At 51.5% G+C, this 27,400-nt stretch overlaps 1 protein-coding gene across 4 annotated transcripts in view; it reads right to left on the bottom strand.

The window, feature by feature from the left end:
• The window catches only part of AKT2 (AKT serine/threonine kinase 2), a 46,938-nt gene extending 19,943 nt beyond the window's left edge, over positions 1-26,995 (bottom strand). The window contains exons 1-3 of one of the 4 annotated variants that reach the window (XM_087826699.1): positions 26,854-26,995; positions 8,487-8,616; positions 1,067-1,195 (exon numbers count right to left, since the gene is read on the bottom strand). In XM_087826699.1, the coding sequence (XP_087682825.1) occupies positions 1,067-1,195; positions 8,487-8,532 (175 nt within the window). In that variant the 5' untranslated portion in view covers positions 8,533-8,616; positions 26,854-26,995. Of the gene's footprint in view, positions 1-1,066; positions 1,196-8,486; positions 8,617-21,036; positions 21,126-26,035; positions 26,112-26,853 lie in introns of those variants that run through there. The other 3 variants (XM_016209211.2, XM_016209210.2, XM_016209212.2) reach the window with 3 other exon arrangements.
• Positions 26,996-27,400: the final 405 nt, after the last annotated feature.

The raw sequence follows: 27,400 nt of genomic DNA on the forward strand, positions 1-27,400 counted from the left end.
GAAGCTGGGAGCCCAGGGAGAAGGCTGGGGCTACACCAGAGTGGAGCCACGGTGAAGGGAGGAAAAGGCAGGTAGACGCCCAGAGGGAGGCAGAGAGGCACCTAGGATGAGACCGAGGCCTGTGGCCTGAGGACTAGGGGGCAGTAGGGCCCACCCCAAGATGGAGACAGGGAGTGGGAGGCTGGGAGAAGAAAAGGGAGACTAGATGGCCAGTTTGGGCCACGGTGGGTATGAGGGACCTAGAGGACACCCAGGGAGAAACGAGGAGGAAGCCGCTCAAGACAGGCTGGCAGTTCAGGGGAGAAGCCAGGACTGGGAGCAGCCACATCAGAGTCACAGCACATGGGGAAAGCGCCAGGACAAGGGGTTAAGCAGAACAGATCAGGGACCAGGACTGGACTCCAGAGCAAGTGGGGAAGGGTGAGACTGGGCAAGAGGCTGGAGCAGGCAACTAGGTGGGAGAATGGTGGCCTGGGCTGAGGAGTGTCAGTGGAGATGGGAGTGTCTTTGAAATGTTCTTAGAAGGTGGGACACCGAGGATGTGGTGACCCATCAGGTCAGCAGGAAAGGAAGGAAGCAGAGGGCAGAGGGCTGGAGGCAGGGCTGTGGTTCTGCAAGATCCAGGCAAGGGCTTTGGGCCTGCCAAGCTTTCACTGGCCAGGGTCCAGCTGGAAGGCACCACTTCAGATACCACGAAGGGGACGGAGGATGTGAGGTTAGCCCTGCAATCAGCTGAGAGGGGGGCCATGGCCACCTCTAGTTTAGAGGGACAGAGAAGCAGGCTGTTGTTACCAGAGTGCAGAGGCACCTGATACCAGCCAGAACCCCAGGACCTGGACGGCAGCAGCTGGAACCACAGAGGCAGCGCTGCCTGGGCTGGAGGCTGGGGAAATGCCTGGCTTCTCCCTGCCTCCCACTTTACTGCACCCACCTGACACATGGGTGGAGCAGGCCCTGGACAGGTCCACAGTTCAAGAACAGCTGGCCCTCATGTGCCCCCAAGACTAGCCAGTCGTCTCCGAACACCCAAACTCTGGCCCAGCCACCCACCTGCTCCAAGACTTACCTGCAACAGAGAAGTTGTTTAGGGGGGGCAGGGTCTGGTCAGGGGCCTCGGGCCGCTCCTTGTAGCCAATGAAGGAGCCGTCACTCTTCAACAGGAAGTACCGTGGCCTCCAGGTCTTGATGTATTCACCTGAAGCAAGGCAGGGGGCAGGGGAGGAGAGAGGTCAGGGCAGACAGCCCAGGGCCACAGTGCCTCACAAGGGGTGCCTGGGTGGGAGGAGGGTGGATGAGGGGTGGGCAGGAGAGTGCCTCTCCAAGAGAAACCCTGGAGGCAGCGCCTGCTGATGAAGGCTGTTGCTGGGTTGGGCCCAGTGATTCAGAGGTCATGCCTGGCGGGAAGGTGCCTGCTGCAGTGCCCCAGGGCACCAGCTGCCTCAGCTTGTGGCCAGCAGCAAGCCATCCTTGCCAGCACGTGGCCCAGTCCCAGGAGAGGCCCAGGCTTCCAAACACACATGCCCCGTGGCCCTGTAAGGCCAAATCCCATGGGCTGGTATTCACCGTACAGCCGCGCAGGTGGATCAAATGTCAAAACACTGTGCCAAGCCGGGTATAACTGTTGATGCGCCCTCCAAGTGTCCCTTGACCCCTTCTATTTGTTCTAACCATGAATATACCAGGCAGTAGCGTGGTAGTGAAACGTGTTAAAACTAATTGTGGCGATGGATACATAACTCTGAATACTAAAAGCCACTAAACTGTACACTTTAAATGGATGAATTGTATCTTATATATATCTCAAACTGTTAAAAACTATGAGATTGCAAGCATAAAGCCCCCAGCTTAGGGCCTAGCTCACAGAAGGCACTCACTCAATAAATGCTCTTTATCTCAGCCCACTGTGCAAAGTGTGTGTCAAGCCCTCAACTCACATGGCACATGTGAGACAGGATGGCAGGGTGGGCTCTGAGCTGTATTTGCTGTGTGGCTGCCAGTAAGTCACTTTACTCCTGAGTCTTTGTTTCCTCTTAAGGAGCTAGCCATTAAATGATACTGATGATGATGATGATGATGATTAGATAACACTCTACTAGTACTCTGTGCCACATACTGTCCTAAGTATCTTATAGGTTTTAACTTACTAAATTCTTTCAAATTTAGATACTAAATGATTCCATGTATATAAAGTTCAAAAACTAGCAAAACCCCAAATTCAACAACAGATTAAAAGGATTATACATCATGACCAAGTGGGTTTTACCCCAAAAATGCAAAGGTGGTTCAACGTATGAAAATCAATCAACGTAATACACATTTATAGAATGAAGGAAAAGACACATGATCATTTCGATTGAGGCAGAAATGGCATTTGACAAAATCCAACACCTTTCCTGATAAAAATACTCAGCAAACTAGGAATAGAAGTTCCTCCATATGATAAAAAGTATCTTTGAAAACCCCACAGCTAACATCATACTCAGCGAAGGACTGAAAGCTTACCCTAAGATCAGGAACAAGAAGATGTCCACTTTCACCACTGCTACTAAACACAGTACTGGAGGTTTTAGTCAGAGAAAAATAAAAAAGTAAAGGGCATCCAATGTGAAAGAACAAACATAACTATCCTAATCTGAAGATAAAATGATCCTATATATAGAAAATCACGAAGAACCCACAGAACAATTACTGGAGTTAATAAACAAATTCGGCAGAAGAACAGGCTAATCAGTTGTGTGTGTTTCTATTCACCCGCAGCAAACAATCTAAGGAAGATTACAAAAACAACTCCACTTACAACAGCATGAGGAGATGAAAGATTTATACACTGAAAACTACAAAACATTGCTGAAAGACATTAAAGACCTAAATAATGCAAAGATATCCTGTGTTCACAGACCAGAAGACTTGATCTATTTAAGATGACAACACTACCCAAAGCGATATACAGAGTCAACACATCCTCTGTATCCCCTATCAAAATTCCAACATCTGCCTGGCCGGGTGTGGCTCAGCGGCTGAGCGTCGACCTAGGATCCAGGCGATCAGGGTTTGATTCCCGGTCAGGGCACATGCCCGGTTGCGGGCTCGATCAATGACTCTCTCATCATTGATGTTTCTATCTCTCTCTCCCTCTCCCTTCCTCTCTCTGAAATCAATAAAGATATATTTAAAAAAAAAAAATTCCAACACCCTTTTTTGCAGAAATGGAAAAGCCAATCCTCAAATTTACATGGAATTCAAATTCACATGGCAAGGGAGCCCAAACAGCCAAAACAACACTGAAAAAGAACAACAAAGTAAAGAAACTCCACTCCTTAATGTCACTACAAAGCTACAGTAACCAAATCAGTGTGGCACAGGACTAACATATAGACCAATGGAACAGAATTGTCAAAAACAAACAAATGAAGCAAAAAAACCATGGTCGACTGATTTTCAACTGGAGTGCCAAGACCACTCAGTGGGGAAAGACTGGTCTCCTAACAAATGGTTCTGGGACAACCGAACACCCACATGCAAGAAATAAACACAAAACAGAGCTGGACCGCTACCTCACATCACACAACACATACAAAATTAACTCGAAAGGATCTACTGAAATATAGAAGCTATCACTATAAAACTCTTAGAACAATATATAAGGAGTTGTAAATCTTCTTGACCTTGGACCTGGCTGGGTAGCTAAGTGGGTAACAGTGTTTCCCTTATACGCCAAGGCTGAGGGTTCAATCCCCAGTCAGAGCACATATAAGAATCAACCAATGAATTCATCAGTAAGTGGAACAACAAACTAATGTTTCTCTCTCTCTCAATCTCTCTCTCCCTTCCTCTCTCTCTCAAAAAAAAAAAAAAAATTTTTTTAAATCAATCAATAAATTATTATTTTTTTAATCCTCACCCGGGGATATATTCATTGATTCTGGGGGGGGGAGGGGAACATCAATCTGAAAACATAGATTGGCTGCCTCCTGTACACACCCCAATCAGGGATCTAACCGGCAGCCTGGGTATGTGCCCTGACCAGGAATCAAACCTGTGACCCTTTGGGGCACAGGATGATGCTCAACCAACCGAGCCACATTGGCCAAGGCTATAAAATCTTCTTCACCTTGGATTTGACAATGGATTCTTAGATATGACACCAAAAATACAAGCAACAAAGAAAAAATAGACTCATTGAAACTAAAAACTTTTGTGCAAAGAACATTATCAAGAAAGTAAAAAGAAAAAAAAAAGGGGGGTAAAAATATTTGCAAACCATGTATCTGACAAGGGTTTAGTATTCAGAATATATAAAGAATTCTTACAACGCAACAACAAAAAGACAAACAGCCTCATTATAAAATGGGCAAAGAACTTGAATAGACAGTTCTCCAAAGATACACAAATGGGCAACAAGCACAAAAAAGATTCTCAACATCATTAGTCACTAGGGAAATTCAAATCAAAACCATGAGATACCACTTCACACCCATTAGGATGGCTGCAATTTAAAAAAGGAAACGAGAAAGAACAATCCCAAATGTTGGTGAGGATGTGGAGAAACTGACCCTGGTGGAAATGTAAAATGGTGCAGCTGTATGAAAAAGTCTGGCACTTCCTCTAAAAGTTAAATATAGAATACACTGTAGATTATAAATATAGAATATATGACCCAGGTTATTTATATCTACATATATTTACATGTTATCTAATTATATAAAATGTTAGGTTATAAATACAAAATATTTGATCCAATTTAGATAATCTACATAAATATAGATTACAAACATAGAATATATGATCCAGCAATTCCACTCCTAGGTGTATACCCAAAAGCACTGAAAACAAGTCATTGCACTACTATTCACAATAGCCAAATGGTAGAAATAACCCAAATGTCCACCAAGAAACATCTGGATAAACAAAATGTGGTATATTCATTCAATGGAATATTATTTGGACATAAAAAGGAATGAAATACTGGTCCATGCTACAGCATGGATGAACCTCAAAACCATTATGCTAAGTGAAAAAAGCCAGACACAAAAGGCCACATATTGCATGATTCATTTATATTGGAATATCTAGAATAGGTAAATCCATGAAGACACAAAACAAACTGGTGGCTGCCAGGATAGGAGAGGGGAATGGGGACTGACTGCTTAGTGAGGACAGGGTTTTCAAGGGTGATGAAAATGTCTTGGAACAAGACAGAGGTAGCAGTTACACAACACCGTGAATGTACTAAAGGCCACTGAATTGTACACTTTAAAATGGTTTATTTTGTGTTATGTAAATTTCACCTCAATTTCAAAAAGTAAAACAAAACTAGAAAAACTCACTTATGCGACTGCAAGTTAGGCAAGTTACTGCCCCTGGAGGGGCAGGGGGTTTGTGGGGACTGTCTTGTTCTGTTTCTTGATCTGGACACTAGTTTTGGGGTGAGCTTCCAGGCACTTACCTGTAGTATTTTATGCATTAGTAACAAGCTAAGAAAACAAAAGAAACCTAGAAGGAAAGGAAAAACATCCTCACAACAATCTCATTTTACAGATGAGGAAACTGAGGCACAGAGAGGTTGCATTACTTGCCCAAGGCTCACAGTTGTTGAGAGCTAGGATGGAACCTGGGTTTGCTCTGTCCACGCTCTTGGCCACTACACTGCCTGCCTCTAAACTGGCAGATGGGACCAGGCCTAGTGGGGCCTGGCAAAGGCTGTTCTGGAAAGGGGATCAGCACACAGCATGAGCCACTTCAAAAGCGGTGCTCTCAGTTCGCTGGTTCCTTGAACAGAGCTTGCAGGGTGAGGCAGCATCTGGGCAGGCCTTGGAAGCACTGGTTCAAAAGTCAGAGGATGCAGCGCTGCCACCTCCTCGATGGAACCTCCAGCAAATCAGTCTCCCTGCAGAGGCTCAGCGTCCTGGTCTTTAAGATGCCCACCTCACAGGGCAGCTAAGAAAATGCAACAAAATCGGGGTAGCCTACAGCACAGCCTGTGGCTGGCACAGAGTGGGCACAAAGTAAACTGGGGCTGCTACTACTGTAACCATTAGGGGTGGGTGGGGTGGGATGGTGCAAACACCAAAACAGTTGCAGTCAGCAGGGGCTCCCTTTGCCTTGCCCCCTCTGCCAGCTGCTGCTCAGAATGACGGGCACTGGGAGGCCCAGGAGTGACACAAATATGTATCACTATTTCATATGGTGCAAACCGAAGGTAGGTGTGTCCCAGCTAGGCCATCTCAACAGCTCATCTGACCCCCCTGTAGCACAAACGAAGACACTGAAGGCCTGAGAGGGGCGGAGATCCATTTAATGCTATCAGCAGCCCTCCCTGCTACAGTGCTCCCACCCCTGCCACAGTGCTCCAGCCACCTCCAGGGCTCCCACACCCCAGCCCAGAGAGCCATGGGCTTTGGGAAACTCAGAAGCTTGAGACCCTCGACCACAGACCAGACTTGCATCCCCTCCACACACACAATCCCAACCATTCATTCAATAATCAGTTACTGAGTGCCTACTGCATGCCACATACTTTTCTAGGCACAGGGGCTACCGCAGTGAACAAGCCAGATCAAATCCCTGCCCTCAAGGAGCTCACAGCGTCAGAGGCCTGGGTTGCTAACCCATTTTCCAAATGTGAAACCAAGGCTCAGAGAGATGACAGCTTACTCACAGTCACACCAAGAGGAAGTGGCAAAGCCAGGGTTAGAACCCTGACATCTGTCAAGACTCAGAAAGCTCTACTGATGGCCCCAAACACAGGGCCCAATCTGGGGGGGTAGACCGACATGTCTTGAATGGCATCCCTGTCTTTAAGGGCAACAGGAACAGGTCTCCCCTGCTCAGTCTGATGGGGGCGGCCTGGCCCCAGGGAACTGCCTCTGTCCCTCATCACTGCTTTCTGCAGCCTGGGATAGGGCAGGATGGGTGGGCACGTCTCCCTGTTCCCGAAGGGCGAGCCCCGTCAGCTTCCCTGCCCTCTTCAAACATGCCCGTCCACTCCCTGCTCCAGACTCACAGGCTGTCCCCTTTGCCCTCATGCTCTTGCCCCAGTTAGCCATGGGGCTCACTCCCTTGCCTCCTTCAGATCTTTATTCAAATGGCCCCCTCTCAGCGAGGCCCTCCCTGACCACCCTGTTTATGACAACTCCCCTTGCCCACTTCACAACCCCTCCTTCTCACATTGCTTGGTTTTTCTCCATGGCACTTACCACCACTGGACACACATACCGACTACAGTGCCATCACCCTCCCCATTAAATGTAAGACATGAACATGAAGACGGGGATTGTGCCTGTTTGGGGCACTGCTCTATTCCCAGTGCCTAGATCAGTGCCCGGAACACAGTAGCTGCACAATAAATGTCTGCTGAATGAGTGAAAATGCACAGAGAGCAGATATCAGCAGGTCTGACACCCTTACTCCCTAGAGGAAGGTCCAGGAATTCAGGAAGAATGCCTCCTTCCTCCTCAGCCTGGACAAGCCAGCTCTCAGCAAACTTTCCCAGCTGCATGTAGCAGCAAAGCTGGTAAGTGCCATAGCTCTGGGGGCAGGCAGCCTGGGGCCTAGGGGTCTAGTGTCTTAGTCTCTTCCCCGTAAATGACTTCATTTCTTTGGCTTGGCTGCCCACAATACAACCAGATCAGGTCACACTGTGGCTCATGACCTCCTAGGGTTCCAATCACCTGAAGAGTTCCAGCCCAGGCCCTTCCCATCACTGCTCCACTGCAGCACCTCCTCCCGTTCGCCCTCCCTCACTCTCTGCTCTAGCCACACTCCCACCTTTGTCCTTGCTATCACCCTTACTCAGCTCTGTGTGGCTCACTCCATTACCTGCTCTGGCCTCTGCTCACTGTCATCTCCTCAGAGTGACTTCCCCTGCCCACCCCATCTCTCCAGCCCCTTCCCCCTCAGAGTTCCTATTTTCGCAGCAGTACTTATCACCAGCTACCATGACGTGTCTGCTTATTTGTTTGTTTGCCCCCACCTCCCTATGGAACGTAAACTCCATGAGGGCACAACATTGTCCCCAAAGCCTGGGACACCCTAGCACACTACACACATTCTGAGTATTTGCTGAATGAGTGCTAAATATCACCTCAGTGTGTGTGTTACTTCAATTAAGTGACTTCTCCTCTCTGAGCCTATTTCTTTACCTATGAAGTGGGGCTATGTATGAAACCACTAATGCAGAAGCAGAACTTGAGGCCTGGCTTGTGGGCACATGCAGAGGGTCTAGGTAGACTCGGCCCCAGGCAGAGCCACAACTCCCTTGCCCAGAGTACTGCTGAAGGATTCCATGAAATGGATGGTAAGGAGCTACTGGCCTGAAGCAGGCAGGAGGGGCTAGGATGCTGGCTCCGGGGGACTGTGAAGACCCTACACCTCTGCTTCTCACAATATCAGCTGCTGGGAGAAGGGAGAGAGGGAAGGAAGGAGGGAGGGAGAGGGAGAGAAAGAGTGTGTGTTACACAACCCCGCGGGTATAAGCAGCCCCTTACCACGCTTGTGGAGCCAGCCTTCTTTGATGACAGACACCTCGTTCATGGTGGCAGCGTGACACGCTGTCACCTAGCTTGGGACAGCTCAGGGCAGCAGGGCATGCAGGAGGCACAGCTAACAGAGAACAATCTGCAAGACAAGAGAGGAGCTCATCAGAGCTGGAGGGGAATTGGGCCCCAGTCCCTTCTCTCAGGACCTGCAGGCTCTGAGGCCCCTGTGGCTGCTCTGTTTGCTATGTACACGGTGGAGCCAGTGAGAGTAGAGAGCCCTGCTCCTGGGGCTCAGGGTGGGGGGAGATATGGCTGTGTCCCCAGGGACCCCAATCTGGGGAGAAAGGACACAACCCTGACCTCAGAGCCCTACTCCACAGGGATAAGGGCTCTCTGGCCTATGTGCAGGCTAGACCTTGTGCTCAACACCCATGACCCACGCTGAGCAGGGGCAGCCCATCCACCCACCCTCACTGCAGGCTGGGAAAGTGGCAAGGGAGCTACGGCCCCGCCCCCAGCGTCACTCCCATGCCCCAATGCTGAGGTGACCCGGATGAATCAACAGCCCTGGGCACCTGAGGGAGTGCACAAAGCCACCAGCATCGGCCTGCCACCCCCCAACACACGCACTCTCACTCACTCTCTCCTTTCCAAACCAGGCAGTTAACAACCTGCCACCTTTACAAAACCAAGTACCCCCACTCCCCTGCGACAGGCCACCCCGTGTCGCTCCCACAGTCTCAGATCCCTCCTTGTCCCCACCAAGTGACCGAGAAAAGAAAAGACGAGAAAAGAAAAGACGGGTCTCTCAGGTGCTCCAGATCATGAACAGGAAAGCAACCTACTGTGCAGACACTTGTCTGGGGCCCAGGAGCCAGTCCTGGGGGCTCAGTCAAGGCCCTGGTCCCTTCCCTGAGACCTCCACTTCTGTCCTCAGGGACCAGCAGCTGATAGACTGACAGACGCCGAGGCTGCTGATTCTGTCTCAGGTTCCCAGGCTGCAGAGGGGAGAAGGGCGGGAGGCAGCCACCAGCTGGGCCCCTACCTGGAGCCGCAGGCCTGGACAGGAGCCACGAGCCACGGAGCCTGAGGCGCCTTTTGCCTTTCCTGGCCTGGGGTTATTTGCGGACAGCAGGTCAGGAGCTACGGTGGCCCCCAGAGAAGTGGCAGCTGGCTCTAGGGACACCATGGGCATCAGCTTTCTCTCGTGCCCCAGGGGAGCTGGTGGGCCGGACACACTACTGCCTGGCATGTGACTGTGGCAGGCTGCCTGGCCGGGCAGAGGGAAGGAGGTAAGTGGGAGGAAGCAGGGAGAGACAAGATGAACAGTGCCGGGAAGTAAACAGCGGGGTGAGAAATCACTTCTGAACTCCACACTGCAAAGGCAGGGCTGAAAGCAGCAACAGGGGCTCCCCTCCCCAGCAGGCACCCCAAAGGGCTCACACCCCATGAACCAAACACCCAGGACTGCCAGGCCTTCAACCCTAGATATCCCACCAGTGTGTGCTGCAATCACTAATGTGACCAGTCTCTCCATCCAGCGCTCCCTGAGTTGGCTCAGGCCCAGTGCTGTCCTCTCCCAGCAGGGTCCTGCTCCACCTCCTTCCCTCCAATCTGTCCCCCACTCAGCAGCTCGGAGGACTCTCAAACCTAACCCTGTCCTTCCCCTACTCAAAACCCTTCGGAAAAAGACAAGCTCCTAGGCTTGGGATTCAAGGCCCTTCAGGACCTGAAGGACCTGGCCTCTGCTGGGCTATTCTCCACTGCCTCCCACCCTGCTGACCAGGGTGGTCCCTACTGCCTAGCCACCCAGCTTCCTGACCAGCTCTCCCACCGGGCCCCACCTCCCCTCCCAGCCTTCTCCCTGGGCTCCCAGTCTCTGCACTCAACTCTTATACTCCATCTCAGTCTGGCCCTGTCTCTCCCTGTGAGCCAAGAAGTACCTAGAAAGCCCTCAGTAAAGGTTCATGACCATGACAATAATTACAGCTAACACTACATCCCCCTAATTCTGCTGTCCCCCACCCCATTCTCTGCCCACTTGTCACTTTGGCCCTTCCCTCTGACCTCTGTCCCCCATACCTTCATGAGTTCTCCCTCCTCGAGGTCTCAGCTGAACCAATTCCTCCTCCAAAAAGCCTTCCTGACCTCGGAGGCTTCACTGGGTGCTCTTTGTGCACTCCCTCAACCAACTCTCCCCAGACCTATAAATGCTACCATGGTGGACGAGCACAGTGTCTGGGTATCTGCTGACTACACAATGAACCCAAGTCTCCCCAGCGGACCCCCAGCCCAGGACCAGACATAGCCACGGAAACGTGTCCAGAGTCTAGTCATGCCACCAATTTTTTTGAGGGTGTCCTAAGCTCCAGACACTATCCTGGGTGCCAGAGACAGAGCATCACTAAGACACAGCCCCTGCCTCCATGAAGCTCATGTTCCAGTGGGGGAGGCAGACAAGGCACCAAAACACACATAACAATGGCAGGTAGTGGAGAGGCGCAGAGGAGAAAAGTAAAGCAGAGAAAGTACAGCAGGGAGCCGTTATGTTAGCACATGCTGTGGGGAAATGTGGCAGGGAGTGAGTGAGTCCTGTTATGTAGGGAAAAGAACTTCAGGCAGCGGAATAGCAAGTGCAGAGTCCCTGAGGCAGGAAGGAGCTTGGTGACCATGGAGAACTGCCAAAGGGCCCCCGTGCCCACAGGGTCAGGAGCCAGGAGAGGTGGGTAGGAGAATGCTTGGGGCCTGGCAGCTGTGGTGGGAACTTAGGGAATTCCTCCCCAACACAGGGGCCGATGCCACTTTCCCAGGAGGGAGCTCAGTTTGGAATAGTTCCCAAAGGTCTGGGATGGAACCGGCGTCCAAAGGAAGGGCGATGTGGAAAGGAAGGACAGGGCCTGGTGTCCATTCTCAGCTCTCCTCTCTCCTCCCCGTCCCTCAAGCAACTTCCACCTCAAGGAACCACTGTGATTCAACACTACTAAAGCACCCACTGTGTGCAGAGGTTCCCAGGAACCCCTGGCTCCCAGGAACCTGCAGCCTGGCTCCCAGGAACCCCCTGAACACATGGCCACCATGATCGGAAAGAGAGAAGTGGAGGCAGCCAGTTGTGACCGAGGGTGGTCAGGGCTGCAGAGTCCTGGAGCCACTGCCAGCTGGGTGGCCCTGAGCAGGGTGCCAGCATTCCCATGGAGTCTTTTAAATGCTCCCAACCACCCCACCAGAGAGGCAGTGATCACACCTAGGGTAGGGCAGAGGCACAGAGAAAAGCCGGTTACCTTGGGTCTCCCAGCTAAGCAGTGGTGGAGGCCCTGGCCGGTGCTCGGCACACCAGAGTCACTTTTTACATTCTCATTTCAGCTACTAAGAAGCCAGCAGTAGCTCGGGCAAGGGCAAGGGGAGGAACTGGAAGATCCCCGGTTGTCCCGCCTGGATCCTGCCCTGTCCTCCCACTGAGGGTGGCGCCTCAGCTGAGGTGTTTGTGACGCAGTCCTGCGGTGATGAAACACCGGGCACCTCAGCCAAGAGGATGGCCTGCTCCCTGGGGAGCTGCCGATGGAGGACGCCTAGGCAGGAGGTCAGAGACCAGCCTCTAGAGGCAGAGTGTCCACACGCAGGGGGCCTGCCCAGACTGCTGGCCTGAAGGCAGCAAGCCCCACAGCGGGGAGTACCTGCATGGCCCCACTTCCACTCGCTGCTGCTCCCAAGGGTGTCTGGACCTGAGTCTGCTGAGGGCCTGGGCCGGAGCTGCAGCTGTCAGCTAGAGGTGAACCACCTGGGAAGCAAGGTGAAAAGAACAAGGGCACCTCACAGAGGACATGCGCACAACCAAGGAACACACACAATCTCATCAGTTACAGGGAAATGCAAGTTAAAACCACTCATCAGGATGGCTAAAATTTTTAAAGCTGACAATGTCAAGTGTTGACAAGGATGTTAAGGAATAGCTACTAATCGGAGTATTAAATGGACAATAACTATGGAAAACTGTCTGGCAGTAAGAACTAAAACGCAATACACGACACAGCAATTTCACAGCCCCAACAGAGATGAGTGTATTTGTTTACCAAAAGACATGTACTAGACATACAGTAACCCCAAAACTGGAAACAGACCAGGTGTCCACTCACAAGAGAATGGATAAACAGGTAAATTCATACAGCAGAACACTATTCGGCAAAAAGGACCTAACTACTGACACCTACAACAGGGATGAAGTGTAAGAATGTGACGATGAATGACAGAGGCCAGACACAAAATGACACATCAAGTAAGGGTCCGTTCATAGCAAGTGCAGAACAGGAAACGTGACACTTTGTTTAGGGATGCCTTTCTCACTTGTAAACTGGGCAGAAAATCAAGACAACAAATATCCAAAAGTCTGGATAGTGGTTAGATTGGGGAGCAACGGGGAGTGATATTTCTGGGAACTGACAATGTTTTATGGTAATCACACTGGGCTTTGCTTTACAATTATGTTTTATCATACCGTATAAAATGGATTTAACATATTTTTCTATATTTTATGACAAAAGAAATAACTATAAAAAAGAACCCAGGTTTGGGGGTCCAGAGGATACAGGGGAGCCAAAATTGGGCCTCCTGGTTTCAAGGGCTCCCCTGACCCCAAGGCTGGCCTGCTGGATTTTCCCCTCAAGAAGGCTGGATCCCCAATGAATAAGGAGAAGGAATCCGGGGTCCAGAGGATCCAAATTTCAACCTCAGGCTCTGCTGCTTTTTGGTTGTGTGGTTGCAGGCAAGTGACCCTCTGGGTACCACAGTGTTCCCATCTGTACAATGACTCTGCTGGAGGAGGGACAGGCACCCCAGGAGGGAGGAGGGCAGCCTGGAAAAGGGGGGGGGGCTGGAGTTTTAAGGGATACGTTTAACTCTGCACAGAAGAAAGCTGAATGGAAATGAAACTTACTGTACTCAATGATCAGTGCTGAGCAGGGAAGGGGAAGTGACTGGACAGGGGTCTCTAAGGGGGCTCTGACTGGACTAGCAGGTTTTATTTTTTTAAAGTGACTGAGTACATGGGTATCATTAACTTACTCAATTGTTATGTCTCAAACACTGCATAATTATTTTAAAATTTCTTTAAGACATTTTTACTTCCGTCTTATTTCTCAATGGCATCCAAATTGTAGCTCCTTCAGAAGCTGCATCTCACAGCACTGGGGGTCAGATCCACAAGAGGCGATTAGCAGGATGATGCAGGACCAAGCAGAGAGAGGCCCTGGATGATGGCCTCATCCTATCTGGCAGCCTTGGGAAGGGTCCATCCAAACCTGTTTCCTCATCTACAAAATTAGCCGGGTGGTTTCTGCCACTTAGAACTGTGAGGCCTAGACGAGCTCTAGTGCTTCTGTCCTCACCCCTCCTCCTACAGTCTGGGACCCTGAGACCACCTGAGTCAGAGCCCATCCCTCCTCTGCTCAAACCCTCTGGTGTCCCCATCTCACCCAGAGTAAAAGCCACAGTCCTTAACAGGAGACCCAGGAGCCAATGAGGCCTGCACTGTCACCCCTTTACTTCTCCAAACACACACCATTTCAGTGGTACCTGCTCATACCCCTACCTCAGGGTCCTTGCACATGCTGCCCCTCGGTCAGAAGGCTCTTCTCCAGGTATCCAGAGCCCCCGCCCACTTTCTTCAGTCTCTGCTCATGTTACTTTCTTTGAGAAGCCTTCCTAACGTCCTTAGACAAACGGGTACCTATCCTACCTCCCTTATCCTTTACTTTTCTCCATAAGCGTTTATCTCACATGATTGTACAGATTTACCAGTTTATCAGTTTACTGTAGACCTCTCCCCACTATGATGTCAGCATGGTGAGAGCAGGGGCTCTGGCCTGTCTTGGGCGGCAATGGATCTCAAAGCCTTGCACGGTGCTGGGTACACAGTGACCACTTAATATATATTTGTGGAATGAATGTGTATGGAGTACAGGCCCTGTGCCCAGAACAGGCTCAAAATAAGCTAAATTCCTTTCCTTGCCTTTTGTCAGGTCGTTTCTCTCTCACCCCCTCTCCCTGACCTGGTTTCTACACCAGACAAGACAGATGGGATGAGGGAGGCAGAAGAAGAGGCTGAGGCACTGCATCTCCAGGCACTTGAGAGTAGGGTGAGGGCTCTGTCCTGGCGCTGAGATGCCCGCCCTCTAATCTGTGCCTCACATACCACTCCCAGAGGAGGACTTACTCAGTAGGTAAGTTCAATGATCAGCACCTGCTTGCAGGAACTTGGGAGGAAAGGCGCATGGTGGGCAGAGGGAAATGACTCCCTCACTCACCATCCACAGCTCTGTGAACTGCTGCCTCGTTTATGAGAGCACTTTAGCAAACCTGGTAACATGAAAAACACGAATGTCCTTGGAGGAACCTCTGCAGAAAATGCTTATGACAGTGCACAGAGGGTTTTCTCAACCTCAGTAATATAGCTACTTGGAGCTGAGTAATTTTGGCCGCGGGGAGTGCTCTGTGCCAGGTAGGGGGTTTAGCAGCATCCCTGGTCTCTACTTGCTAAAGCCAACAGCACACCCTCTCCCGAGTTGGGATCATCAAAAATGTCTTCAGACATTACGAATGTTCCCTGGGTCAAGCCACCCCCTTTGAGACTGCTGTTCTGAGAGCCTTCTTGCTGGACTCGTAAAACCCTGGAAACAAACTAATGTCCACAACAAGTATCGTAATAATGGTTAATGTGATGTCAATACTAAAAAGAGGGAATGCCTGTTTAGCACTTACCACATGCCAAGCACACCTGATGCTTTGTGTGTGCAAATTCCACCCTCCCAGCAACCCTATGCAGGCACTTACACCATTAGCTCCATTTCAATGAAGAAACTAAGTCACAGATGTGAAATGACTTGCCCCCATCACCGGATCAGAAAGTATGGAGCTGGGATGGGACTCCAAGCAGCCTGGCTTCCCCATCACAATGCACCATATGGCCTTCAGAGTTAGGCAGAATCAGATTCAGGTCCCTGCTCCCCGACTTTATAGCCTTCCCAAGTCTCAGTTTCCTCCTCTGTGCAAAGGAGCTGCAAGCAGTGCCTCCATCAAAGACTCATACATGGAAAGGACTCAGCACTCAACCCTAGATAAGGGTCCATCCAGCTGACAGACACACAGTAGCATCCCATGCATGAGAACCACTTGATGGGCCGACACTGACTGTCAGCGTTCAGCTTACACACGGAACAACAAAACATCTGACCAGATCCCTTTTCTGAAACAAATGTTGCCTCAACTCTGACATGCGTATTGTTTCACCTGCTGATATTACTGAGACTGACATGCATCTGACAATCCACATATAAATTTCATCTAAAGCATCCTTTTCAGAAAAGCAGTTGCACGATCAACAATGGATCTTATGGGAAACAGTGTCACAGACTGGGAGGCAAGGAGAAGTCCATGTTTAACCATCACATGCATAGAAGGAATTGTGCCAAGGAGCCAACGGGGGCAGAATAATGGGAGTGGGAGTCAGGGTGGCCTCAGGAACTAGATGCGTTTCAACCCCAGTTGTGAGGTTGGGCTGTGTGACTTTGGGGAAATTACTCCCTGTTTCTTCACCTCAGTTTTCTCATCTGTGTATTAGAAATAATGATAGCAAATACCACCAAGGCTGTTGTGAGGATTAAAGGAGTTAATCCACATTGAGTCCTTCACACAGAGACCAACACAGCAACTGCTCAACACCTGTTGGGTATCACTGCTTCCTCTGGTGGGTGGAGACACAGGGACCTTCACTTCCTACATCACACATTTCTGTAACATGAATTTTTTACCTATTCCACATCCTTGGTAAGAAGGCGGCATTAAAGAGATTTTTTCCTCTTAACACCACACATTCCCCCCCAGCTGTCCCATCTGTCTACTTGGAGCAGGTAGGACTGGAGGCAGGCTGAAGACGTGGGTGGGCTGCAAAAGATACTGGGACAAGAATAAGCTCCAGAGCAGATTTCTTCTCTTCCCTGCCACCCCCCGCCACCTGCCCCCTCACCCACCCCAGGGCCTTACAGCACCCCCAGAAATCATGTCAAATATTCAAGTCTGCCTAGTATGGGCTCCAAACATGCTGAGAGCACCGTGCCACGGCCAGAGAGGCCCTACAAACATTCTGACCGTGTCCAAGGCCTTCATGGAGACTACAAGGGCCCACCTGAGGTGGCCTCTGCCTGTTCTCCATCCTCATGGATCAGTGCGCTTCCCCACCTCACACACACACACACACACACACACACTTTCCCCCTCTCAGTCCCATGAACACTCCTTGCTTTCTCTCACCTCAGGGCCTTTGCACATGCTAATCCCCCCCACCTGGCATACTGCTCACCATCTTTACCTGCTAAACCCTTGTTTCCTTAGGGAAGCCTCCCAACAGTCCCCTGCCCTATACTGATTCATAGACTCTCAGAGCTCAGCCCTCCCATCCCCTCACAGCATTCACCTCTGCTGTGTTCAGTCACCTGTACAAACATCTGAGTAATAGTGTCCTCCCCCCCGGACTGAGAGCTCCACAAAGTAGGGACGGGGTCTGTCCTGGTCCTGTGTCCCTAGCCCCACCCAGCACAGGGCTAGGCCCAGAGCACAAGGTGAGGGTGGCAAACAGAACCACAGCTTTTGAGCTCAGAGTTCTGCCAAGTGAAGGCGAAACAAAAAATCCTGCAGCCCAGCCGGGCATGGCTCAGTGGCTGAGCATCGACCTAGGATCCAGGAGATCACAGTTCGATTCCCAGTCAGGGCACATGCCCGGGTTGCAGGCTCGATCCCCAGTTGGGGGTGTGCAGGAGGCAGCTGATCAATGATGGCTTTCTCATCATTGATGTTTCAATTCTTTCTCTCTCCCTGTTGTTCTCTCTGAAATCAATATATATTAAAAAAAGAATCCTGCATTCGTTTATTTTACAAATATGGCACCCATGCTGTGTCAGCACTGCTCCAGTCACCATGAGGCAGCAGTGACCAAAACAGAACTCCCTGCCCTGGGGAAGCTTACAGGGGTAGGGGTGGGGATGGGGATAGGGGACGGAGGGTGGACAGGCATTAAGATAAGTAAGTAGGCAAATTATACAGTATATCAGAAGTTGACAAATGCTATGGAGAAAAGCAGCATGCGGAGGACTAGATGTTGGGAAAGGGGCAAGGGTTTCAGATTTTGTACAGGGTTATGAGAGGAGGGCTCAGTGAGATGGTGAAATCTGACCAGAAACCTGAAAGAGACTAGGCAGCCAAATGGAGATGTGGGGAAGAGTGTGCCAGGCCCAGGAAGAGCAGTGCCAAGGTATGGCCTGTGTGAGACACAGGAGGTGGTAGAGGGGAGTGAGGCACATATGGCTCCAGAGAAAGCTGGGGCCTGGCAGGCAGGGACTGGGAAGCCACTGTAAGGGCTGTGGCTATTTCTGGTAGAGAGGTGGGGAACTGTTGGCTTGAGTAGCCACAGCAGATGAAAGCCCTGGCCCCAAGGAGGCAGGGGCTATATCACAGCCTTCTCAGGAGCTATCCCCAGAAGCAGCTCTGTACACTAGCCTGACATTCCTGCCACATGGCTCACTTGGGGACCATGAGGATCCACACTCTATAGATGGGAAAACTGAGGCTGGGAAGGATTCAGTTAGTACGTAAGGCAGCTAGGACACAGCCAAGATGACTGGATCACGCTGTCCCAGCTGAGACTCTTCTACCTCCCTCTGCTCTTGCTCCCAAGAGACGGTGCCCTCCCACCCCCCAGCCAGGCTGCCCTTACCATCCCTGACACCCTGCAGACCTGGGCTGTCCCCGACAAACACATACATGCGCGCGCGCACACACACACACACACACACACACAGCCCCCCCAGCCTGGCTGAGGGGTTCCTCCCTCACAGGCTTCGCTCTACAGCATCACCTGCTGCTTCCCCAGCCAGGAGCTGAGGCCAGGTCTGGTGGCCTCAGTCCCATCTCATCACTAGGACACCTGGGCAGCAAACAGGCAGGGTTCCACCCATGGCTAGCATTTCCCGAGTGCTCACAACATGCCTGGCCTGGATACATACCAACCCTGATGGCAACCCTGCGAGGTAGGACGCTGTTACTACCCCCTTCTTCAGAAGAGGAAACTGAGACCCAGAGAGAACAAAGCACATGCCCAAGACCACGGATGATGCAGGAGACAGCCAATTTGACTGACGGGACTTTCTGTAATGATGTAAATGTGGCTACCGTGGCCAGTACAACTAAAGAGCTGAATTTTTACTTTTATTTAATTTTTATTATTTAAAATTTAAATGGCCACACATGGCTAGTGGCTAGCAGATTGGAGGTGCAGCTCTACAGAACCTCTGTTAATGAAGCAGCAAGAGCCTAAAGGCAGGAGGGGTGAGGTGAGTAACACAATGCTCACAGGCCTGAGGGGCCAAGGAGAAGCTCCCACCCGATGCCGTCACTCCTGAGCCCTGCCCCAGTCAGCCCAGAGAGTCCTGGTTGATTCACATCCTGACTACCACTTTCAGGCTGCACGAGTCCCTCTGAACCTTTGCATCCTCATCTATGAAATGGGACCTTAGTATCAACCTGACCAAGGATAAGCTTATGTTATTTCAAAATATGGTTTTTCTTAACAACCCAGGGTCATCATGGGGACCCAATGAGATGTGCTGCACACACAGCCAGGGATGAGGCCAGCGTTTTGGAAGACAGGCAATTACACAGGCAAACTCTAAAGTCAAGGACCCACCTGAGCCTGTTAGTCAGAGCTATGGAAGTGGCAGCTATGTGAATACTGTCACTAGTTGGCTAAAAGAAATCATCCAGATGATTCACGACATGCCTATATTAACTTTTTGAAAATATCATCTAAATGAAAACACAGCTAAAAAAAAGTAGGCAACTTGCAGACACTACCTAAAATCACATGCTCAATACCCACCACAGTCACCCCCAGGTCTTTGGACACCAGTTTGAAAAGTATGGCCCTGGGGACCCCAGACCTGCCTGCCAGAACTGTGCCCTGCCACCCTCCTCTCTCTTCCGCTCTAGCCACAGTGGTCTGCTCTCAGTGTTACTACCATATGGAGGTACCTCAGGGCCTTTCCTGTGCTGTACCCCTGCCTGGTCCATTCCTTTGGGCTTTCACATTCATTGCCTGATGCCTCAGTTCAAGAGCTTTCTCCAAGACCCCTCCTGCCAAAGCCAGCTAGATGTGTTCCCTTCCTCATCACACCCACACCGAGCTCTCACAGGGCGAATGCTACTTCTCTGCCCCCTCCACTAGACTGTGTGCCACTCCCTGGTGCCCAAAACTATACATGGCATGTAACAAGTACTCAATAAATTAACCATAAATCAGACCCCAAGGCAGGGGGTGGGGAATGCCTCCCACCCTCATCCCTTCCCCCTGGCTCCGGCGAAAGAAGAGACTGGCTAAGGCCAGGGCTCCATGGGCATTTGGGGGTGGAAAGAGGCAGCCGCATCCATCTCCTAAGCAAGCATCAAATGGAGCTAATTCAGTCATTTCTGGGACAACTGAGGCCTACTTCGTGCCAGCTCTGTCAAGAAGAGAAAGCAAAAAAGATCACTGAAATGACAGAAACCCCAGAAACAGTGGTTTTGACATTGGTAAGAGGCAGAAGAGGCAGTCTTACAAAGTCAGGCTTGACCCCAGATAGACTTGGGCTCAAATTTTATGTCTGTCACCTATTAACACTTTGGGCAAATTCGATCACCTCCCTGGGCCTTCATGTCCTCAGTGGTGAAATGGGGAGCACAGCTGTGTCGAGCTCCCTGGTTGTGGTGAGGACTGGTGAGGGCGCCACATAAAACTCTGGAGCGGTGCCTGGCTCAGAGGGCAGCTCTGCTGACTTTCACAATACAGGCATCCTAGGTAGCTTTCTGTGCCACAGATTCCTATCTACAAAATGGAGGTGACTGCTACCCACTGCACAGGCTACTGTGTGTCTGAGCTAACATGTATGAAGTGCTTGGAGCCGTGTCTGGCCGAGCAGAGGCTCAGCAATGGGCGTGATTAATTCAGCAATGGGTGTGAATGGTTTTTCTGTATGGAGCACTCCCCAGCAGGGAACCTCAGCTAATCTGCTTGCCATCCCCTCCTAAGGCTTTAGGCACAAACCCACGCCGCCCACCAGCAAGCCCAGACTGGCTGCATCCAGAGCCGTTTCTCTGCTCTCAGGTGCCCCACCTGACAATCTCCAACAGCAGAAGCAGCAGCAGCTCGGATCCATCAAGCACCTTCCCAGGAGGCCCGTGACAAGCACGAGGAACACGTTAGCTCCCTGATCCCTCCCTATAGCTCCAGAAAGAATGAGCAAAATACACCTCAGAGAGATGAAATAAGGTCCCCATGGTTCCCAGGCAACCAAGGGGGGAGCCAGGAGCAGGGTTCATACCCAGGCTGGCTGCCCCCAGCCTGGACCACTTGGCAATGAGCCACCAGATGAAGATGACCTGAAACGACACTGGGAGGGGGGCAAGAGAGTGGCAGCCACCCCAGTCCATTCGGAAACAGCCCACGAGGTGACAAACCAAGACAGGCTTCGATTTCTGGCCTTACCCTTAGAACATCTGTGTACGAGCTTCCTGGGCAGGACAGCAGACTCAAGGAACTTCCTGCAGGGACCTCTGACATGCAGTCTCACCTCAGCCAGCCCTGGCTTGCTGTTCCCTGCTCCACAAACCCAGCACAGCTGGGCCTTGCTGTGGGTGCGGAGTTGGCAGTGGATCCTGCCCCCAAGGGGGCCAGGCTAAGATCCTACCCTGCTGCCCCTCCCACACCCGCTCCCTCCCTCCCTCCCTCCTGGTCCTGCTCCCAGAGCTGTCTCCCCGAGCTGGGCCTCTCACTGCTTGGCTGGCTGTCCAGAAGAGCCTGCCACGGAACCACCCCACCGTGCAGCCCAGAGGCCTGGTGGTTGAAAGCATTTCACTTGGGAAGTTGAAGAGAGGCCCAGGGAGGGGTGTCCCTGGGTCCCCCAGAGGCTTGGAAATGAACCACAGGGACCCTCTTTTTCCATCCTCCCAATCCAAGGAAATTCTGGAGACCCCAAAAATGTGCTGAGAGGCTCTACTCCTTCTGGGAAGACACTCCAGGGCAAGCCTGGGAAAAACAACAGTAAGGCTCTCCCTCACTGTGCTAAACCTTAGGTTTGAGGCTCAGGTGCGGAATTAGCTGTCCTTACACATGGTTACCAAGTGCCTTCCTGGGCTGGGGTCACACTGCCCAAATTCAGAGCTTGGCCCAACAATGGCAGGTTAGGGGACCCAGCACAGGTTACCAAGATTCTCCAGTCCTCAGTTCTCACCACTGTGAGGTAAGAATCATAGCCGATTCCTTTTTGGTCAGAGGAAGTCTTCATTCAAGTCCTCCCATAGCTCCTTCACCACACTCCAGTCCCTACTTACACATCACCTCCTCAGGGAGGCCCTCCCTGATCATTCCACCTAAAATATATAATCAAAGCAAAAATAATACAGAAAAAATTTTAAAAATGAAATAAACAAAACACACTAATATCCCCACACTCTCTTTCCCCTGACCCCCATTTTCTTTGCTTTCCTAACATTGATTGCAAATTGATGTCCTATCATAGATTTGTTTGCTGGGTACCTGTCTCCACTAGAAGGTAGGCCCACAAAGCCTGGTATTCCAAGTTCTAGAGCAGCGCCAGGAATGGTGCAGGCCCTCGGGCACAAGCTGAATGGAAGGTACACTCAGCAAGTATGGTTTTTATCAGGTATTACTGTTGCTCTGCACTGTTACTTAATATTAGCCAAACTATCTGGGTTGGGGAGGTGTGGGCAGCAAATCAGCCCACTGAGCCTCCCCCTATCTGTCCCTAAAGGGAACAGCCATGGGCCCTAGGGAACACGGTGTGAAAACCGCAGAGGGAGGCGGCCATCGGCCTCCAGCGTTTCTACAGCAGTGATTCTACTCAAGGGGGAAGTAGGAGGCATGTGAAACTCCCTGACCAGCTCTAAAATCTACCCCTGCCCCAGGCAGAAGTCTGAGAACCTCTCTTATGGCAAAAGGCACCTAATACCCTAAATCTGACCAAGATGCTCCTCAGGGTTGGCTGCAGGCTCTGAGTGACCCAGCCTCTGGCCTGCCCTCCCACTCCTTCCCTCATTGACTCTGCCCCTGCACCTCACCAAGCTCAGCTTCCCTGGGACTTTTGCACTGTGGTTCCCCACCACACCCCAAGGCTGTTCCTTCTCCTCATGTCTCCTTGTCAGTCTCAGAGGCCTTCCTGACAGCCCATCTGAAGAAGCACCAGTCACACCTGAGTTTAAATCACTGCCTAGCCCCTCCCTTTAACCTGCCCCTTGTTTATTCACCAAGTTTAGGGTTTGTCTCCCTGGCTCCATGGAGGTAGGGCCTTTGTCAGTACACCCCTGTATCCTCAACACCTGAAGCAATGCCAGGCATGCAATAGGTGCTCAATAAATAGTGGTAAATGAACAAAAACCTTTCCTCAGCTCTGCAATGCCTCAGGATCAAATCCACGCTTCTCGACCAGGCCCACCAGGCTCTAGGAAACCTGGCCCACATCCATGAGCACTTCTCCAACTCTCCCTGCCCACCCTTCCACCTTGCAGCCTTCAAAAGGGCTATTCCTCATCTGGGTTAAGGCCATTCCCATCACTCCTGGGGGCTGTGGTGAAGATTTAAAAAAAAAACGCATATAAGAAAGAAGATTTAGCAGAAGCCGACATCTAGAAAGGAGCTGGAATTTTGACTTCAAAGGGGCTCTGGGTAGCAACTGTGTGAAAAGACAAATGGGCCTTGGGCACTGCATTTGCCAGTTTTTATTTGGTTACATGTCCTTCCCAGTCCTAACCCTCATCTGGAAACCAGAGATGCTGGTTTTGGCCATGTCCTTCTGGTGTTATCTGACAAGGCTCTGTAACCTGAAAAGGGCCTTCAAAATCCTTGCAGAAATAATAAGAATTACAATTCTTAAGATATCCTAGGGCTCACCACGTGTCCATACTCTTCTTAAATATAGAGAGCAGAAAATGTTTACTGCAGGTCTACTGTTACGCCTTCCCAGTTATAAATGGTTTCCACAAATTAACCCACTGAACCTTCATGACAGCCTAGCAGGAGAATTACCATTGTCTCATGACACAGATGATGAAAGGGCTCAGAGGGGTTGAGGAACCTGCTCAAGGTCACACACCAGCAAGTGAAAGGGCTGGATCTGAACTCTAGGCTCTGAATCACTTGAATGTAGCTCTTTACAGAGGTTAGAGAGCAGGATACCAGATTCCTGGATCCTGGCTGGGCCAAGCTGGAAGGCTGGATAGCAGGATACGGGAGAGGATGGGGGGTGGGGTGGGCAAGGCCCTCGGGATTGCTGACTAAGCATTTACACAGTGCCAGGCACTCTTGGAGAACTTCTCATGAATTAACTTATTTAATCCTCACAATAGCCTGAGGTGCGTGCTGTTCTGAGCCCACTGCAGAGATGAACACTGTGGCCCAAAGTCACACAGCCAAACAGTGAAAGTGCCAGAACTTGCACACATGCCCACTACACCATCCTTGTGTAGAGACCTCTACCACAGGTACCCTGGTAGCTGTGTCACGCCCTGCATATCACTCTTACTGTCTTCTTCCAGCTCCCAGCACACACTCTACCCTGGGTTAATAGATGCCCTGGCTAAACTCAGGATGGACCCAGTTCCACCAGCAAGCCAGGACTGCTGGACTGGCTGCCAACAGAGGTGCTCACAGCAGCCCTAGGCTCTGCAGATGAAGGGGAGGAAATACCCACAGATGCAGCTGGCAGGGTCCAGGGAAGAGGCTTTGAGGTAACAGAGACCCACTCCTGCTTGGGACCCAGTGAGCTAAGAATACATGGCATTCAAATCCCTGCTTGGCCCCCTAGATCTGACAGACCTAGGGCAAGGCAATTCCTCCTGAGCCCCAATTTCTGACTCTGCAAAATGGACAGAAACATCATATCCACCCGAGTGCAAATAAACCACTGTTCCAGTTACTTGCTGACAAGAGGCCAAACAGGGTCAGGGATTCACATCCCAGCTCTACCACTTCTGACTGTGAGACCTGGGGCAAATCGTTTCACTCCATAGCAAGTGCCTCAGTTTCCTCATCTGTAAAATGGACATCACACTTCTTACCTCATAGGAGTCTATAAAATAGGCACAATCAATACCCACCCCATAGGGTCATTTTGAGATTTAAATAAAATCATGTGTGTAAAAGGCCTGTCACATGCCTGGCATATGGTGAATGTTCAATAAACACTGGCTATTCACTAGCTCTGGAAATGGTTTGCCTCTCTGTAACTCAGTTTCCCCTTCTAAAATGGATCATGACAACAGTACCTACAGTTCTAGGATGTGAGTATTCAGCAAGTTAATCTATGTGAAGCATTTTGAACAGCGTGTGGCACATAGAATGCACTCAATAAATGTCAGCCATCAATCTCATGGTTATTGTTTTTATTGCTGCTGTTATCCTCATCAGGCAAACCCTCTAAAATTAGCAGAAGGAAACCAGAGGAACAAACCCCTAGTGGAGAAAAAGTCTACAGAGCCACCAGGGCCTAGAAAAGATTCAACGACCACTCTCTCCAGAAACCACAACCCATGGAAGCCAGTCAGTTTGGAAGCTGATGATGTGACCAGAAGCGATCATCCATCCCTTTTGACCACATCACCAGCCCATATTACCTGGGTCAATCGGGGACTGCAGCCTGCCCTCTGGGAACTCCAGACCCAGGGCAAAGGTTACCAGGCAAGCCAAGGTCACAAACCGGCCTGGAGAGCAGGGGCAGTGGCCTCCCATTTGGAGTTGGCTGCTCCAAGCGCCCACCCAACAGCCACAATGGGAAACCAGATCTGTGGGGAATTTGGCTATCCCAAGTCCTTCAGAAGAGCAGTCTTCCTCCCTCCATCAGGCTGGGCCAGGGGCACCCCCACCCAAGTCCCCTTGGCCTTTGCAAAGCGGAACAGCTGGGAAAACAGTGCTCAGCCTCATTGCCGCCTAATGGTGAGGCCAACTGTTATCGCCTGGTGGGGAGGTAAACATGATGGGCGCCTGGACTGCTAACCAGGGAGACACAAACAACCTCATTGAGGACAGAGGGGCCTGCGGTGGGTGGTGCCTGGCTCCTTCACACCCACCGTCAACCAAGGTCAGGCCCTGACTAAACTCCCCATGCTTGTCTGAGGCAGGAAAAAGGAACAAGTTTGAATGGCAGCCCACGGAGGACCTAATTACCCCAGTCCAGGCCTCTTGCGGAGCCCAAGAGGCCTCCAAATCACAGGAAGGGGGTCTCCTCACAACTCCAAGAATCAAGAAGTCCTCAGCCACCTTGCCCTGGGAGAGAAGTGTCCCACCAAACACTCCTTTTTCCAAAGTCTTAAGCAGGTCCAGGAGCACAGCTCCTTAAATCCAAGCTCAATACCCCTTCTGCTCCCTAAATGGAGCCAAAAGCTCAGAAAACTTCCAACAGCGGCTTCTAAGACATCTCCCCACACCCCCATGGAATGAACGAACTTGCCACAGAGGTATCTGTCTCACACACCTTAAAATAGTGTAATAGGAAAGGGTTCCGTGGTAGACAGCAGTCCAGTGTCCATCCAGTTCCCCATAAGTCATTAAGTTCAATAAAGGATGATCTCCCTCCAGCTCAGTGTAAACCCCAAAACCCCACCCACCAAACACAGGGGCCCCTTCTGATCACTAGCATTACTGCCCTCCCCAAATACTCCCCTGAACACCCGCTTGGGCCTGCCCCGTCCCTCAAGATTATAAACATCACAGCCCTCCTGCTTTGATGTAGCGCTGGCTACGTTCTAAGGATGGCTCCCCCGCAGCACCCAGTGGTATAACCCAGACGACACTACAGGGACCACACTTGGTACAGCTCCCTACCCAAAAGCCCCCACCTCTCCCAACGCGCAATAGGAACTGCTCCCACGGCCCCGAGTAGGTACAGCTTCCTACACTTGGTAAGACGCACCCCCTCAATGGCTCAGCGCTCGCCCACCAGGCACGCTCTCACTTCACACCCCACGAGTTCAGCCCACAGCCCGCACATGCTAGGGTCCGCGCCCCTAGCGCTTCAGTGGTTCGGTCCTCGCACTTTGGTAGGCACTCCCCCCCCGCCGCTTCAGTGGTACGACCCACCGCCCCCGCCTCCAGCCCCTCAGGGCTAAAACTACCGCCCCCGCGCAGCCACCCCCACTCAGTCCCGGAAGGGGGGGCTCGAGGACCGCTGTCCCCGCCCGGCAGGCACTGGTGGTACGGCCCAACGCGGCACTGCGGGGGGGGCGGGGGCGGGGGTCCGGACGCGACCACCGCGGGGGGGGGTCTTTCGGGGACACGCACTGGCGCACTCACCTGTCACCGGCAGCCGCCCAGCCTCTCCGGCGGGGCTCTACTCCCGCCCATCGCCACGCTGCGCTTGGTCCCGCTCCTGTGTTTCCTGCCGGCGGTGGCGGCTGCGGCAGCGGCAACGCCTTCTCCGAGCCAGGCCCAACGGCTCGCACGGCGCGGCCCCCCCGCCCCCTCCCCCCAGCCCCCGCTTACCGCCCCGTCCCACCCTCTGGCCGGAAATACCGCCTTCTCCCGCCACAACAGGAACTGACGTAAAAGCGAGAGCTAGCCTCAGAGCGCTACAGCGCAAGCGCAAAGAAAGGGGAAGGCGGACTCAGAGAGGAGCGCCTCGGTACAATAGGCGAGTTTGGGCCTGTGTGCGTTCAGGACGTGCCTCGCGCAGGCGCCGTTCTGAAAGAACTGGCAGGCGTGAGCAGGCGCTGTAAAACTGACTGACGCCCGCTTTCCTTAGAGGCTCGTCGCAGTGATGTTTCCCGGCAGCCCCTGTTCCTTATTTGCATACGCCTTTCGCGGCTCTCGCTTTTTCTCCCGTGTCCGGAGGCTCTTAAAG

Source organism: Miniopterus natalensis, chromosome 18, assembly GCF_054644295.1.
Source record: "Miniopterus natalensis isolate mMinNat1 chromosome 18, mMinNat1.hap1, whole genome shotgun sequence".
NCBI lineage: Eukaryota > Metazoa > Chordata > Mammalia > Chiroptera > Miniopteridae > Miniopterus > Miniopterus natalensis.